At 39.8% G+C, this 17,621-nt stretch overlaps 1 protein-coding gene across 1 annotated transcript; it reads left to right on the plus strand.

Moving 5' to 3' along the window:
- The first annotated feature begins 16,076 nt into the window (after nucleotides 1-16,076).
- On the plus strand, nucleotides 16,077-16,802 carry LOC114611020 (dnaJ homolog subfamily B member 6-like). The gene has a single exon (XM_028755661.1). The coding sequence runs from the start codon at nucleotides 16,077-16,079 to the stop codon at nucleotides 16,794-16,796; it is 720 nt and encodes a 239-aa protein (XP_028611494.1). The 3' UTR covers nucleotides 16,797-16,802.
- Nucleotides 16,803-17,621: the final 819 nt, after the last annotated feature.

Below are 17,621 nucleotides of genomic sequence, written 5' to 3' on the forward strand. Positions count from 1 at the left end.
AATATTGGAAATAACAGTCTTCATTTGGAAGGCTGGTTCTGGAAACTTTCAGAGACATATATGGGAGTTAGCTGCAGTTCTCTATGATGTTATAATAACAAGTGATAAAGTTGGGTCAGGATCTGGTTTTCAAACAAGTATTAGTGTATTTCTTTTTTTTTTAAAAGGTTTTCTTTCTTTTTTTATTGGATATTTTATTTACATTTTAGATGTTATCCCCTTACCCCATCCCCCTCATACCCAGATATCCTGTATCCCATCCCTCACCTCCTGCTTCTATGAGGATGTGCTCCCATCCATCCCATCACTCCCACCTCCCCACCCTCGAATTACCCCACACTCAGCATCCAGCCTTCATGGGACCAAGGATCTCCTCTCCCACCTATGCCCAACAAGGCCATTATCCCCTACATACACAGCTGGAGCCATGGGTCCCTCCCTGTGTGCTCACAGGCTGATGGTTTAGACCCTGGGAGCTTTGGTTGGTTGGTATTGTTGCTCTCCTCATGGGGCCACAAGTGGTTCAGCTCCTTCAGTTCCTTCTCTCTAACTCCTCCATTGGGAACCCCTTGGTCAGTTTAGTGGTTAGCTGTGAGCATCTGCCTCTGAATATGTCAGACTCTGACAGACCTCTAAGGAGACAGATATATCAGGCTCCTGTCAGCATGCACCTCCTGACATCCACATCAGCGTCTACCTTTGGTGACTGCACATGGGATGGATATCCAGGTGGAATGGTCTCCAGAAGGCCTCTCCTTCAGTTTCTGTCCCAAACTTTGTCTCCCTATTTGCTCCCTTGAGTATTTTGTTATTCCTTCTAAGAAGGCTGAAGCGCCCCCTCTTGGTCTTCCTTCTTCATGAGCTTCATGTGGTCTGTGAGTTGAATCTTGGGTATTTCAAGCTTCTAGGCTAATATCTAATAATCAGTGATTGAATACCATGTGTGTTCTTTTGTGATTGGCTTACCTCACTCAGGATGATATTTTCTATTTTCATCCATTTACCTAAGAATTTCTTGAATTCATTGTTTTTAATAGCTGAGTAATACTCCATTGTGTAAATGTACCACATTTTTTGTATCCATTCCTCAGTTGAAGAACATCTGGGTCCAGATATGAAACATATCTGGCTATTATAAATAAGCCTGCTATGAACATAGTTGAGCATATGTCCTCGTTATATGTTAGAGCATCTTCTGGGTACATACCCAGGAGTAGTATAACTAGGTCTTCTGGTAATGCTATGTCCAATTTTCTGAGGAACCGCCACACTGATTTCCAAAGTGGTTGCACCATCTTGCAGTCCCACCAACAATGGAGGAGTGTTCCTCTATCTCCACATCCTCACCAGCATCTACTATCCCCTGAGTTTTTGATCTTAGCCATTCTGACTGGTATGAGGTGGAATCTCAGGGTTGTTTAGATTTGCATTTCCCTGATGACTAAGGATGCTGAACATTTCTTTAGGTGCTTTTTGGCCATTTGAGTTTCCTCAGTTGAAAATTCTTTGTTTAGCTCTGTACCCCAATTTTAATAGTGTTATTTGGTTGTCTGGAGTCTAATTTCTTAAGTTCTTTGTATATATTGGATATTAGCCTTATATCGGATGTGAGATTGGTAAAGATCTTTTCCCAAACTGTTGTTTGCTATTTTGTCCTATTGACAGTGTCTTTTGTCTTTCAGACACTTCACAATTTTATGAGGTCCTATTTGTCAACACTTGATCTTAGAGTATAAGCCATTGGTGTTCCTTTTCAGGAACTTTTCCCCTGTGCCTAGGTATTCCAGGGTCTTCCCCACCTTCTCTTCCTTTTTTTTTATTGGATGTTTTATTTACATTTCCTATGTTGTCCCCTTACCCCATCCCCCACCCACCCAGGAACCCCAATCCCCTCACCCCTCCACCTTCTTCTCTGTGGATGTAACCTCTATCTACCCCCCCACTCCCACCTCCCCACCCTCAAAATTCCCACCCCCTGGGGCATTCAGCCTTCATGAGGTCAAGGTTCTCTTCTTCCACCTATGCCCAGCAGGGCCCTCCACTCTTACATATTCAACTGAAGCCCTGGATCCCTCCCTAAGTGCTTCAGGCTGGTGGTTTAGACCCTGGGAGCTGTGGTTGGTTGGTATTGTTGCTCTCCTCATGGTGCCACAAATCCTTTCAGCTCTCCTTCAGTCTTCACTCTAACTCCTCTATTGAGAACCCCATGATCAGTTCAAAGGCTAGTTGTGAGCTGCTGCCTCTGAGTATGTCAGACTCTTGAAGACCTCTGAGGAGACATCCATATCAGGCTCTTATCAGAATGCACTTCCTGACTTCCACATCAGCCTCTACCTTTGGTGATTGCACATGGGATAGATACTCAGGTGGAGTGGTCTTGAAACGACCCCTCCTTCAGTTTCTGTCCCTCACTTTGTCTCCATATTTGCTCCCTTGAATATTTTGTTGCTCCTTCTAAGAAGGACCGAATCACCCCCACTTGGTCTTCCTTCTTTATGGGCTTCATGTGGCCTGTGAGTTGCATCTTGGGCATTTCAAGGTTCTGGGCTAATATCCAATAATCAGTGAGTGAATACCATGTGTGTTCTTTTGTGATTGGCTTACCTCACTCAGGATGATAATTTCTAGTTCCATCCATTTACCTAGGAACCTCTCGAATTCATTGTTTTTAATAGCTGAGTAATACTCCATTGTGTAAATATACCACATTTTTTGAATCCATTCCTCAGTTGAAGGACATCTGGGTTCTTTCCAGATCCTGGCTATTATGAACAAGGCTGCTATGAACATAGTTGAGCATATGTCCTTGTTATATGTTTGAGCATCTTCTGGGTATATGCCTAGGAGTGGTATAGCTGGATCCTCAGGTAATGCTATGTCCAATTTTCTGAGGAACCACCAGACTGATTTGCAAAGTGGTTGCACCATCTTGCAGTCCCACCAACAATGGAGGAGTGTTCCTCTTTCTCCACACCCTTGCCAGCATATACTATCACCTGAGTTTTTAATCTTAGCCATTCTGACTGGTGTGAGATGGAATCTCAGGGTTGTTTTGATTTGCATTTCCCTGATGCCTAAGAATGCTGAACATTTCTTTAGGTGCTTCTTGGCCATTCGAGTTTCTTCCGTTGAAAATTCTTTGTTAAGCTCTATACCCCATTTTTTAATAGGGTAATTTGGTTGTCTTGAGTCTAATTTCTTGAGTTCTTTGTATATACTGGATATTAGCCCTCTATCAGATGAAGGATTGGTAAAGATCTTTTCCCAATTTGTTGGTTGTCGTTTTGTCCTATTGATAGTGTCCTTTGCCTTACAGAAACTTTGCAATTTTATGAAGTCCCATTTGTCAATTCTTGATCTTAGAGCATATGCCATTGGAGTTCTGTTCAGGAACTTTTCCCCTGTGCCCAAGTATTCTAGGCTCTTCCCCACCTTCTCTTCTATAAGTTTCAGTGTATCTGGTTTTATGTGGAGGTCCTTTATCCACTTAGACTTGAGCTTTGTACAAGGAGATAAGAATGGATCAATTTTCATTCTTCTACATGTTGTCCTCCAGTTGAACCAGCACCATTTGTTGAAAATGCTGTCCTTTTTCCACTGGACAGTTTTAGCTCCTTTGTCAAAGATCAAGTGACCATAGGTGTGTGGGTTCATTTCTGGGTCTTCAATTTTATTCCATTGATCTCCCTGCCTGTCTCTGTACCAATACCAGGTAGTTTTTATCACTATTGCTCTGTAGTACAGCTTGAGGTCAGGGATGGTGATTCCTCCAGAAGTTCTTTTATTGTTGAGAATAGTTTTCGCTATCCTGGGTTTTTTGTTATTCCATATGAATTTGAGAATTTCCATTTCTAACTCTGTGAAGAATTGAGTTGGGATTTTAATGGGGTTAAAATTGAATCTGTAGATTGCTTTTGGCGAGATGGCCATTTTTATTATATTAATCCTGCCAATCCATGAGCATGGGAGATCTTTCCATCTTCTGAGATCTTCTTCAATTTCTTTCTTCAGAGAGTTGAAGTTCTTGTCATACAGGTCTTTCACTTGCTTGGTTAGATTCACACCAAGGTATTTTATATTATTTGGAACTATTGTGAAAGGTATCATTTCCCTAATTTCTTTTTCAGTCTGTTTATCTTTCATGTAGAGGAAGGCTACTGATTTGTTTGAGTTGATTTTATAACCAGCCACTTTGCTGAAGTTGTTTATCAGGTTTAGGAGTTCTCTGATGGAAGTTTGGGGGTCACTTAAGTATAGTATCATATCATCTGCAAATAGCGATATTTTGACTTCTTCCTTTCCTATTTGTATCCCTTTAACTTCTTTTTGTTGTCTAATTGCTCTGGCTAGGACTTCCAGTACTATATTGAATAGGTAGGGGGGAGAGTGGGCAGCCTTGTCTAGTCCCTGAGCTTAGTGGGATTGCTTCAAATTTCTCTCCATTTAGCTTGATGTTGGCTACTGGTTTGCTGTAAATTGCTTTTACTATGTTTAGGTAGGGGCCTTGAATTCCTGATCTTTCCAAGACTTTTATCATGAAGGGATGTTGAATTTTGTCAAATGCTTTCTCAGCATCTAGTGAGATGATCATGTGTTTTTTTTTTTTTTGAGTTTGTTTATATAGTGGATTACATTGATGGATTTCCGAATATTGAACCATCCCTGCATTCCTGGGATAAAACCTACTTGATCATGATGGATGATTGTTTTGATGTGTTCTTGGATTCGGTTTGCTAGAATTTTATTGAGTATTTTTGCATTGATGTTCATAAGGGAGATTGGTCTGAAGTTCTCTTTCTTTGTCGGGTCCATGTGGGGTTTGGGTATGAGTGTAATTGTAGCTTCATAGAATGAATTGGGTAGTGTTCCTTCTGTCTCTATTTTGTCGAATAGTTTGAAGAGAATTGGTATTAGGTCTTCCTTTAAGGTCTAATAGAATTCAGCACTAAAACCATCTGGTCCTGGGCTTTTTTTAGTGGGGAGACTTTTAATGACTGCTGCTATTTCCTGAGGGGTTATGGGACTATTTAGATGGTTTATCTGCTCCTGGTTTAACTTTGGTACCTGGTATCTGTCTAGGAAATTGTCCATTTCATCCAGGTTTTCCAGTTTTGTTGAGTATAGGCCTTTGTAGTAGGATCTGATGATTTTTTGAATTTCTTCAGTTTCTGTTGTTATGTCTCCCTTTTCAGTTCTGATTTTATTAATTTGGATACTGTCTCTGTGCCCTCTGGTTAATCTGGCTAACGGTTTATCTATCTTGTTGATTTTCTCAAAGAACCAACTCCTGGTTTTATTGATATTTTGTATTGTTCTTTCTGTTTCTATTTGGTTGATTTCAGCCCTGAGTTTGATTATTTCCTGCCTTCTACTCCTCCTCGGTGTATTTGCTTCTTTTTGTTCTAGAGGTTTTAGTTGTGCAGTCAAGTTGTTAGTGTGTGCTCTTTCCAGTTTCTTTTTGTAGGCACTTAGAGCTATGAGTTTTCCTCTTAGCACTGCCTTCATGGAGTCCCACAAGTTTTGGTATGATGTGTCCTCATTTTCATTGAATTCTAAAAAGTCTTTTATTTCTTTCTTTATTTCTTCCTTGACCAAGTCATCATTGAGTAGAGTTGTTCAGTTTCCATGTGCATGTTGGTTTTCCATTGGTTTTGTCATTATTAAAGACCAGTCTTATTCCGTGGTGATCTGAATAGATGCAAGGGATTATTTCAATCTTTTGTATCTGTAGAGGGTTGTTTTGTGACCAATTATATGCTCTATTTTGGAGAAGGTACCATGAGGTGCTGAGAAAAAGGTATATTCTTTTGTTTTAGGATGAAATGTTCTATAGATATCTGTTAAGTCCATTTGGTTTATAACTTCTGTTAATGTCAAAGTGTCTCGGTTTAGTTTCTGTTTCCATGATCTGTCCATTGCTGACAGTGGGGTGTTGAAATCCCCCACTATTATTGTGTGAGGTGTAATGTGTGTTTTGAGCTTTAGTAAAGTTTCTTTTATGTACATAGTTGCCCTTGCATTTGGAGCATAGATGTTCAGAATTGAGAGTTCACCTTGGTAGATTTTTCCTTTGATGAGTATGAAGTGTCCTTCCTTATCTTTTTTGATTAATTTTGGATGAAAGTCAATTTTATTTGCTATTAGAATGGCTACTCCTGCTTGTTTCTTGGGACCATTGGCTTGGAAAATTGTTTTCCACCCTTTTAATCTGAGGTAGTATCTGTCTTTGTCATTGAGGTGCGTTTCTTGTATGCAGCAAAATTCTGGGTCTTGTTTGTGTATCCAGTCTGATAGCCTGTGTGTTTTTATTGGGGAATTGAGACCATTGATGTTAAGAGATATTAAGGAAAAATGATTGTGGCTTCCTGTTATTTATGTTATTAGAGGTAAAGTTATGTTTGTATAGTTATCTTCTTTTGGGGTTCTTGGAAGATTATTTCCTTGCTTTTTCTAGGTTGTAGTTTCCCTCCTTGTGTTGGTGTTTTCCATCAATTATCCTTTGAAGTGCTGGGTTTGTGGGAAGATATTGTGCAAATTTGGTTTTGTCATGGAATATCTTGATTTCACCATCTATAGTGATTGAGAGTTTTGCTGGGTATAGTAATCTGGGCTGACAATTGTGTTCTCTTAGGGTCTGTATGATGTCAGTCCAGGCTCTTCTGGCTTTTATAGTCTCTGGTGAGAAGTCTGGTGTAATTCTTATAGGTCTGCCTTTATATCTTACTTGACCTTTTTCCCTTACAGCTTTTAGTATTTTTTCTTTGTTTTATGCATCAGATGTTTTGATTATTATGTGACGGGAGGTATTTCTTTTCTGGTCTAGTCTATTTGGTGTTCTGTAGGCTTCTTGTATGTTTATGGGCGTCTTTTTCTTTAGGTTAGGGAATTTTTCCTCAATAATTTTGTTGAAGATATTTACTGTCCCTTTAAGTTGGGAATCTTCATTCTCATCTATACCTATTATCCTTAGGTTTGGTCTTCTCATTGTGTCCTGGATTTCCTGGATGTTTTGAGTTAGGAGTTTTTTGCATTTTCTTTGATAACTGTGTCAATATTTTCCACTGTATCTTCTGCATTTGAGATTCTCTCTTCTATCTCTTGTATTCGGTTGGTGATGCTTGTGTCTATGACTCCTGATCTCTTTCTTAGGTTTTCTATCTCCATGGTTGTCTCCCTTTGAACTTTCTTTATTGTTTCTATTTCCATTTTCAGATCCTGAATGTTTTTAATTCCTTCTTTGTGTTTTCTTGCATTTCTTTAAGGGATTTCTGTGATTCCTCTTTAAGGGCTTCTATCTGTTTACTTCTACTCTCCTGTATTTCTTTAAGGGAGTTACTTAATTCCTTCTTATAATCCTCTATCATCATCATGAGAAGTGATTTTAATTCTGAATCCTGCTTTTCAGGTATGATGCGGTGTTCAGGGCTTGCTATATTGGGAGAACTGTGTACTGATGATGCCAAGATACTTTGGTTTCTGTTGCTTATGTTCTTGTGCTTGCCTCTCACCATCTGGTTAACTCTAGTGTTGCCTGCCCTCACTGTGTAAGACTGGAGTCTGTATTTCCAGTTATCTTGCTTATTGCAGAGTTCCTCAGAGTCCAGTTGTCTCTGTGGTCTTATGCTCCTAATCTCCTGGGTGGAAGAACTCCTGGGACTCAGGCCACCTCTTGGATCTGGAAATCCTGCTTTGAGTGCAGTGGCTCCTCTGTTATTCTGAGTGCAGTCAGTCCTAGATGACTCAGGATTCAGTTTCAGCTGCTCTGAGTGCAGTGCCTCCTTGATGACGACTCAGGATTCAGTTTCTCCACAGGACAGGAGCAGACCGACTCTGTGTCTGCTCCAGCCCAAAGGACCAGGCAGGGGCGGAAGGGGAAGTATTAATGTATGTCTTAAGGCTCTTTTAATTGTCAAGTTCAAGTTACGTTTGTTTCTCTTACAGTATTTATTGTAAGTTGCATTGATTGTACACTTTCTAATTGTGTTAGTGTGTTGAAACCTGGAATGTCTGTTTTGGGGGTCTATCAACCAGACTTTGTCGTATTGCCATGAGTGTTACAGAACCTTGGTTTTCTGAAAAAAAGCTTTCAAGTACTGGAAGAAGTGTGTTAGGCTTTAAGCAGAAACAAGAAGGTAATGGGCTTTTTATTGCTGATATAACAGCTTTAATTACATTAATTACTAGCACCACTGCTTCTTCAATTTCTTTGACACAAGAAGTTAAGACACTACTTTTGTTAATCATTTAGCAAAAAATGTTACTAATGTGTTGAGTATACAAGAGGATTTAGATAGGCATTTGAAACATCAGATTGATGCTCTATATCCTATTCAAATTATTGGAAAGAGGTTCAGAGTTTAAGGGTAAGGAGCCATCTTGAGTGTCATGACATATACCAATGGAGTTGTGTTACTTCTAAAATTTACAATGATAATCATTATAATTAGGAAAAAAATTAAAGACACTTGCACTGTATTCAGCATAATTCTAACACCTCACCTCTCTGGATGTATTGACCTTGCATAGTGAGATTATGAATTTAAAGAATGCTGCTCTGCTCAGCTTTGATACTGCAGATAATGGTGATAAAATTATCTATGGTTGAGATCAGTATTTCCATTTTGGTCAAGCAACATGAATGGCATCTATACCTTGAATACGGTATCCTGGGAATACTTTTATTCATGCCCATTGTGTTAAAGCTTGTCTTTAACAACCTCAACATGTTGGCAAACAAAGTACATGGCTTGAAACTCAAAATCGATCCCCAGACAGAGTTATTATTTAACAGGCTGGCAAGCCAAGGACAAGTAAGATCCTGCACAGAGCCTAACCAACCTAAGACAGAAGTGCATAGCTTTTGGAATGTGTATTCCATGATGGGTAAGGAAGGCATTCTTGTCAGAACGACCTAAGACAGGCTCAGTCTTCTTTATGAAATAAAAATGGGGAGATGTGGAGAGATTTTGGGGCTTCTTGGTAGGAATCTGATATTGGTCAAGGACAAGGAAATGTGCTTCAGGCAGGAAACTGACATTAGGCTAGAACAGAGAAGTAATTTTAGACACAAATTTAAACCTTAGGCTAGAACAAAGAAATAATTTTGGGCATGAATCTAAATCTTAGGCTAGAACAAAGAAGTATGTTATATGAAAATGACTTTGGGCTAGGACAGGGAAGTAGGCTCAGATATTTTGGTCATCATGATAAGCCCTTAGAAATAGTAATCATGGGAGTGATCATAGGACTTTGTTTATTGCCTTGCTTATTCTTTGATTATTTGTGTTTATTGTCTTGCTTGTTACTTGATGATTTTCATATATTTTATTGCTATTTCCTCAACCCAGAACTGACCTTAATAGTTGCATGTAATTAAAATGGTATAAAAGCAAAAAGCAGGAGGAGGAATGTGATAAGGGCTTTATGGGGCGGGGGAATGGGGAAAAGGGATAACATCTGAAATGTAAATAAATAAAATATCCAATACAAAATAAATGTAGGATCTGGATCAATGCCTTTTATTCACTTAGGGTTTGGTTATTTGAGTCAAGTGATAATTTTACTCAGACTTCCCTTTTTGTTATTAGTAATCTGAATAACATTGAATTTGCAGTTCTAATGAAGTTTGAACAATAATGTTATTCATACCAAAAAATGTAATTCACTATATAAACAAACTGAAAGAAAACAAATCACATTATTATTTCTCTAGATGCTGAGAAAGCCTTTAACAAAATCCAACCCCCTTTATGTTAAGTGTTGGAGGGATCAGGGCTACAAGACACATACCTAAACATAATAAAACAACATTCTGCAAGCCAATATCCAATATAAATTAAATGGAGAGAAACCTAAAACAATTTCACTAAAATCAGGGACAGACAGACTGACTGCCCACTCTCTCCCTATCTATTTAATTTAGCACCTAAGTGTCAGATAATCATTCCACAGCCCATAGCTCCCCCAAAACTGGGTAATAAGGAAGTCCCAAGGGATGATGCATGAATCTCTCTCAGAGGGGAAAGCTAAATAATCATTGGTGGTGGATGGAGAGAGGGAACTGTGTATTAGATGGAGTTAGGAGAAGAATGGAAATAGTGATTATGTGTGTGTGTGTGTGTGTGTGCACGTGCAAAAAGGTTGGGAATGAGAATGGAAATTGGTTGAGGGGAATCTCTGATGACTAGCTGGAGGCATAGGATATGGGAGGAAACAGGGAGTCTATGGAGGTGACCCTAGGTGAGATTCCTGCCAAAGTGGGATATGGAGACTGAAGTGGCCATCTCCTGTGGCCAGATGGGAGTTCTAGGGGAAGGAGGGAGGACATCAATCCATCCACAAAACCTTCAACTAAAGATTTGTCCTTCCTACAAGAATTGCAGGGATAAAGATGTAGCAGAGCCTGAGGGACCAATGACTGCCCCAAAATGAGACCCATCCCATGTGAGAGAGTCAACCCCTGACACTATTAATGATACCTTGCTATGTTTATAGACAGGAAACTAGCATAGCTGTCCTCTGAGAGGCTTTATCCACCAGCAGATGGAGGCAGATGCAGAGACTGAGTCAAGTATCAGGCAGAGCTTAGGGAGTCCTGTGGAAGAGTGGGGAATAGAAGTTAGCAAGTCAGAGCAGTCAAGGACACTACAAAAAGGCCTTCGGAGTCAACTAACCTGGACCATGTGTCTTACAGAGCCTAGGCCACCAACTGGGAGCATGCAGGAGCTGGACCCAGACCTCTTACACACTTGTTGCCAATATGCAACTTGGTTTTCATGTGGGTCCCCTAACAAGTAGAGCAGGGGCTGTTTTGGTCTCTGTTTCCTGCCATTGGATCCCCTTCTCCCTACCTGAATGGCCTGGTTGCATTGGGAGAGGATGTGCCCAGTTCTGCTGGGACTAGATCCCTCAAGGTAGGGTGGTGATCAAGGAGGGTTCGCTTTCTCCTTAGAGAAGGATGAATTAGAAGGAGAGATTTGTAAGGGTGGGGCTGGGCAGAGAGGAGGGAGGGTGGGCTTCATTTGAGATATAAAGTGAATAAAAAAATTCACTTAAAACAAAGATGGAGCAGAGATTGAGGAAATGGCCAACCAGTAACTGGCCCAACTTGAGATCCATCATATGTAAGAGAGCCAGCACCTGTTACTATTAATGATACTTTGCTATGCTCACAGACAGGAGCCAGACATAACTGTTTTCTTAGAGGCTTCATCCAGCAGCTGATAGAAACAGATACAGGGATTCACAGCTAAACAATAGGTGAGGCTCAGGGAGCCTTGTGGCAGAGTCGGGGAAAGAATAAAGCGAGCCAGAGTGGCCAAGGGCACTACAAGAAGACCTACAGAGTCAAATAACCAGAGTGGGGGTTCATAGAGACTGAATTACCAACCAAAGAGTACACATTGGCTGGATCTAGACCCCCTACACATTTATAGCAGATGTGCTGCTTAGTCCTCATGTGAATTCCCTAACAAAATAGGAGTGGGGCCTGCCTTTGACTCTTTTGTCTGTCTTTGGATCCCTTTCCCCTAGCTGGGTTGCCTTGTGTGGCATTAGTGGGAGAGGATGTGCTTAGTCTTGCTTCACACTGATGTCCCAGGACATAGTGGTATGCCATGAGGGCATTTCCTTCTTTGAGGAGAAGGAAAGGGAGTAATGTGGGGAGGTATTTATAAGGGTAGGACTGGGAGTAGAGGAGGATCTGGTGGCTGGGATTGAGATGTAGAGCAAATAAGTAAATAAATAAATTAATGGAAAATTTCTTTCCTGGTGAGTCTGCCTTTGGTTTACAGTCATTTCCTTCACCAAGTGTCAAACACACACACACACACACACACACACACACACACACACACACACACACGCACCACTACCTCCACTCCAACAAAAAATACCTCTGAAAACCAAATCCAAAAACCAAAAAGAAAACTGCTTGCTTTTGCCTTTTTAATATTTTTATTTTTTTTTATTTTTCATGGACCAATAGAAAGAATGAAGTGTGGAACCAGAGGAAGGGCCATATAGATGGAGACTGAAGTCATCTTACTGTTAAGCTTCAAACTGTTCTTACCACATGTTAGGTGTGAGGAATAGGAAAGATTGGATAGATGCAGTTTGTAAATTTGTAAAATAGAACACAAATGCTACCTTGCATGATAATTTAAGCATAAAACAAAGTGTGAAGAATCAAGACATTAATAAGCATTCTACAAGTAATAATTGTAGAATATTTACACATGAGTTTTAGGTTGGATTAAAATCTCTGTTATATTATCTCATTTTTAAAATTCCTGAGCTTTGAAAGCCTAGGCAAGAGGATTGACATGAGGTCCAGGCTAGCTTTAATTAGTGACTACCAGGCCAACCAGGATTATACATCAATACCTTGTACATAAAACTTAAACAAGCAGAATGCCTGTCTAAAGCTGGGCATGTTTAAATTTGTCTGTTGTCTTGTTTTCTCTTGTATCATAGGGATTTATGAAAACTCAAATTCTCTGCCCCCATGTCACAATAAGCTTCTTCCTTTCTGTTGCATTTCCATATGGGCAAAACTTTCCCCATATGCTGCATTTACTGCTCAGATTTTATTTTCACTTCCCAACATCTATTCCTAAAAGCTGTTAAAATAACTATAAAATAACTATATGCACAATTCAGTGACTCCTTCCATTCATACATGCACACGTTCTATAGATCTGTGGCTCTCACAATCAGTGTTGAATGATACAAGGCAATATAACAATATTTTAATATGACAACTAACAATCTGAATTTTCTCTCTCAGAGGGAAAATGGCAATGCAACAAAGGAATTCATCTTTTTCTGGCTTTATCAAAAACTGTGTAAAATGGCTCATGTGCAGAAGTCTATTCAGCTTCAAATCTACCAGTTACTGATAATTGGTAGTTTCTCATTCTGAACTTAGGAAATTCATTGAGAAGTTAGACAATGACCTTGAAAAAAAAACAACGAGTGGTATAAGGGAAAGTCTGGAGGAGGAAAGGGAAAAGGGAAATGATGTCATAATTTTTAAAAAATAAAAGAAATAACTAAAAGGGTCAATACACTCTCATTTATTGTCTACAAAGGCAACTAACTCAATTCATATCAACTATTAATATTGGGTTAATTGACAGTTTTCCTTTTTTAGTTCTGTGCTATTAAATGTAGCACCATCCAAACCCAGTAATGTAGCTTCTTGTATTACATCAGGGATTAACAGGAAAGTCTCATAATAGTTACTAGGCCTCAAATTTGGAATATTCTTCTTGGTATGGGTGTTGCTAATGGGCAGGAAGATAGTGAAGCTGTGGGATGAGACTTCTGGATGCAGAGCATCGGTCTATCGATCTGGCTTTATAACCTTCAAAGATATTTATTATATTTGATCTTAGTTTCCTTATGGAAATGAAAATTATATTAACAGACTTTAGAAACGCCATATTCAACAAAGAAATGCAGTAATTAGTGCACTCATATCAAATAGTTGATGCCTTCTTGCTGTCATTTGTTATTTATGTTTGGTTAACTATATGCCTCCAGACTTTCATAGTAGCTCAGATTCCACAGACCTCCCCTTTCAAATTTCTCCCTTGATTTCTTTTCCTTCTAATTTCTCCTCCAACTTCATTTTATCAAGATCGGTAACATACCTGTCTGTTATGTTACATTTGAGAGGCTGTGTTTTTTTTTCCTTCTATCTGGCACAATGTTATGCTTTGACACTAGAGAACACTGGAAGGATAGTTTTCTCCCTATAAATTGAAGCATGACAGCCAGGAGCACACAGGGTCTTTAGCAAGTCCCTACCTCTTTATGGGCAGCATTTCCCAGTTACAGCTTCCTATTAGATCATCCCTGGAGTACTTGGCAAGTGATAGTACCTGTCTGTGGGAAGTCCCACCCAGAGTTCAGGAGGACAGCATCTCATCTAAATACTTTTAAGAAGATTTATGAGGGGCTCTGAGATATAACACCCACTTTCTGAGCATGTCTTGAAGCTGTGCAAAGGGTAGCTTCCGAAGGAGTCTTATCAGCATGGCATCTCCATGAAATTTTCTACATTCTGGATTTCTGCTGTGCTTTCTCCAATGAAAATCTGAACTTTGGACCTGAGGTCTCTTCTGTACTTATTTTATTTTTATCTTCTGTGCCTTAACCTTATAAGCATTTTTTTTTTTGGGCAAGGTTTCTATTTATATAACCCTCAGAATTCTTTTAAACTGTTTCTTTTTTTTCTTTTTTACTGGATATTTTATTTACATTTCAGATGTTATCCCCTTACCCCATTTCTCCCCCCTTCCCGCCCAGGAACTCCCTATCCTATAGTCACTCTCCACTTTCTATGAGGATATGCCACCGCCTACCCCCCTCTCCCACCTCCCACCTCCCCACCCTCAAATTCCCCCACACTCACCATCCAGCCTTCATGGGACCAAGGATCTCCTCTCCCATCTATGCCCAACAAGGCCATCCTCCTCTACATATACAGCTGGAGCCATGGGTCCCTCCCTGTGTGCTCCCAGGCTGGTGATTTAGATCCTGGGAGCTCTGGTTGGTTGGTATTGTTACTCTCCTCATGGAACTGCAAGCCCCTTTAGCTCCGTCAGCACCTTCTCTCTGACTCCTCCGTTGGGAACCTCTTGATCAGTTCAATGGTTAGCTGTGAACATCTGCCTCTGTATATGTCAGGCTCAGGCATACCTCTAAGGAGACAGCTATATAAGACTCCTGTTAGCATGCACTTCCTGACATCCATATAAGTGTCTACCTTTGGTGACTGCACATGGGATGGATATCCAGGTGGAATGGTCTCCAGACAGCCCCTTCTTCAGTTTCTGTTCCACACTTTGTCTCCATATTTGCTCCCTTGAGTATTTTGTTACTCCTTTTAAGAAGGACCAAAGTACCCACACTTGGTCTTCCTTTTTCATGAGCATGTGGTCTGTGAGTTGAATCTTGGATATTGACAGCTTCTGGGCTAATATCCAATAATTAGTGAGTGAATACCATGTGTGTTCTTTTGTGATTGGGTTATCTCACTCAGGATGGTATTTTCTATTTTCATCCATTTACCTAAGAATTTCTCGAATTCATTCTTTTTAATAGCTGAGTAATACTCCATTGTGTAAATGTACCACATTTTTTTGTATCCATTCCTGTGTTGAAGGACATCTGGGTTCTTTCCAGCTTCTGGCTATTATAAATAAGGCTGCTATGAACATAGTGGAGCAGGAGTCCTTGTTATATGTTGGAGCATCTTCTGGGTATATGCCCAGGAGTGGTATAGCTGGGTCCTCAGGTAATGCTATATCCAATTTTCTGAGGAACCACCAGACTGATTTCCAGAGTGATTGCACCATCTTGCAATCCCACCAACAATGGAGGAGTGTTCATCTTTATCCACATCCTTGACAGCATCTGCTGTCACCTGAGTTTTGGATCTTAGCCATTCTGACTGGTGTGAGGTGGAGTCTCAGGGTTGTTTTGATTTGCATTTCCATAATGACTAAGGATGTTGAACATTTCTTTAGGTGCTTCTTGGCCATTCAAGTTTCCTCAGTTGAGAATTCTTTCTTTAGCTCTGTACTCCATTTTAAAAATAGGGTTATTTGGTTGTCTGCAGTCTAATTTCTTGAGTTCTTTGTATATATTGGATATTAGCCCTCTATTGGATGTAGGATTGGTAAAAATCTTTCCCCAATCTGTTGGTTTCCATTTTGTCCTATTGACAGTGTCCTCTGCCGTACAGAAGCTTTGTAATTTTATGAGGTCCCATTTGTCAATTCTTGCTCTTAGAATAGAAGCCATTGGTGTTCTGTTCAGGAACTTTTCCCCTGTACCTAGATATTTGAGGGTCTTCCCCACTTTTTCTTTTATGAGTTTCAGTGTATCTGGTTTTATGTGAAGGTTCTTTATCCACTTTGTTATAGTAAATATTCTGCATATTAAAATTTCCTTGTTCAAGGACGCTGCCACCGTCACCAGCGCAGCTGTGCCAGAGCGGCCGCCTGACTTACCCCACCCTTGCTGGCCGCCACATTCTCGGATTTGTTCCTACAGTCTGTTAAAACATGGTGGATTATTACGAAGTGCTGGGCGTGCAGAGACATGCCTCACCTGAGGACATTAAAAAGGCGTATCGAAAACAAGCACTTAAATGTCACCCGGACAAAAATCCTGAGAATAAAGAAGCAGCAGAGCAGAAATTCAAACAAGTAGCTGAGGCCTACGAAGATGCTAAAAAGCGGGACATCTATGACAAATACGGCAAAGAAGGATTAAATGGTAGTGGAAGAGGAGGTGGAAGTCATTTTGACAGTCCATTTGAGTTTGGCTTCACATTCCGGAACCCAGATGATGTCTCCAGGGAATTTTTTGGTGGAAGGGACCCATTTTCATTTGACTTCTTTGAAGACCCATTTGATGACTTTTTTGGAAACCAAAGAGGTCCCCAAGGAAGTGGAAGCCGAGGTGCCGGCTCCTTTTTCAATGCCTTCAGTGGATTTCCTTCCTTCGGAAGTGGATTTCCTGCTTTTTATACAGGCTTTACTCCATTCGGGTCACTAGGTCACGGGGGTCTCATCTCATTCTCTTCAGCCTCATTTGGCGGCAGTGGAGTGGGCAACTTCAAATCAATATCAACGTCAACTAAGATAGTTAATGGCAAAAAAATCACTACAAAGAGAATTGTGGAGAACGGTCAAGAAAGAGTAGAAGCTGAAGAAGATGGACAGTTAAAGTCCTTGACGATAAATGGTATGGAGCACCTGCTACGCTTGGATAACAAGTAATTCAACGCTCGCGCGTTTAACAGAAATGCTAAACCATAGCAAGCACCATTTGAGGAATAACAGAAACTTTTTTTTGAAGATTTCAAACGAACTCGACTTTCTGTATAACTGTACCTAATCTAAAGTATTTATAAAACAGCTCATTGGAGTCCCCATTTGTCAGATTTTTGAGTTTGTTGTTGGGACCACAAAATATAGGACATTTCTTCCTTTTTTTCTTCTTTTTTTGTCTTTAAAATTGTTGTAATCTCTGTATGCACTTTGCTTTAAGCCAAATGTAATCTGAGGTGAGCCCTGTGACTGAGTAGTGCTAGGATGAGATTGTTTTTAACACCAGCATGGAGCTGCTTCCCATTGTGTTGAATTGTGAGTGAGTAGTGTCAGCCTGCTGTGAAGTTAACATTGCCAGATGAATCTTCCACAGAAATATTTCAATTTTATTTTTAGTATTTAGTGATGAAAGCTATTACTGCATCAATGGTAACACATTTCTGGTTTAGTGTAAATCAAGGGTGTTTTCTAGTTGTGCATGGATATTGGCAATCTTGTCAGTTTGACTATTGTTTAAATATGTAATGTTAAGCTTAGGTTAAAAAAAGCTGGTAATTTGGGTTTTTGTCATTTGCTTAAAAAAAAAGAAAATAAATTCGAATGTATTTGGTGCATTCTTTCATGAAAAAAAATTTCCTTGTTCAAATTATTATATAGCTTTATCACTCAATGAAAGGAATATAAAATAATCTTACCCATAACAGAAAGCTTAGAAGTTAAACTTTATTGTTGACTAGACACACACTACATTTTATTTACTTGGTCTTCCATTGA

Source organism: Grammomys surdaster, unplaced genomic scaffold (assembly GCF_004785775.1).
Source record: "Grammomys surdaster isolate TR1022 unplaced genomic scaffold, NIH_TR_1.0 126071, whole genome shotgun sequence".
NCBI lineage: Eukaryota > Metazoa > Chordata > Mammalia > Rodentia > Muridae > Grammomys > Grammomys surdaster.

What these genes read in the sequence shown, in the direction of transcription:
- LOC114611020 (XM_028755661.1), top strand. Translation starts at nt 16,077, where the DNA reads ATGGTGGATTATTACGAAGTGCTGGGCGTGCAGAGACATGCCTCACCT.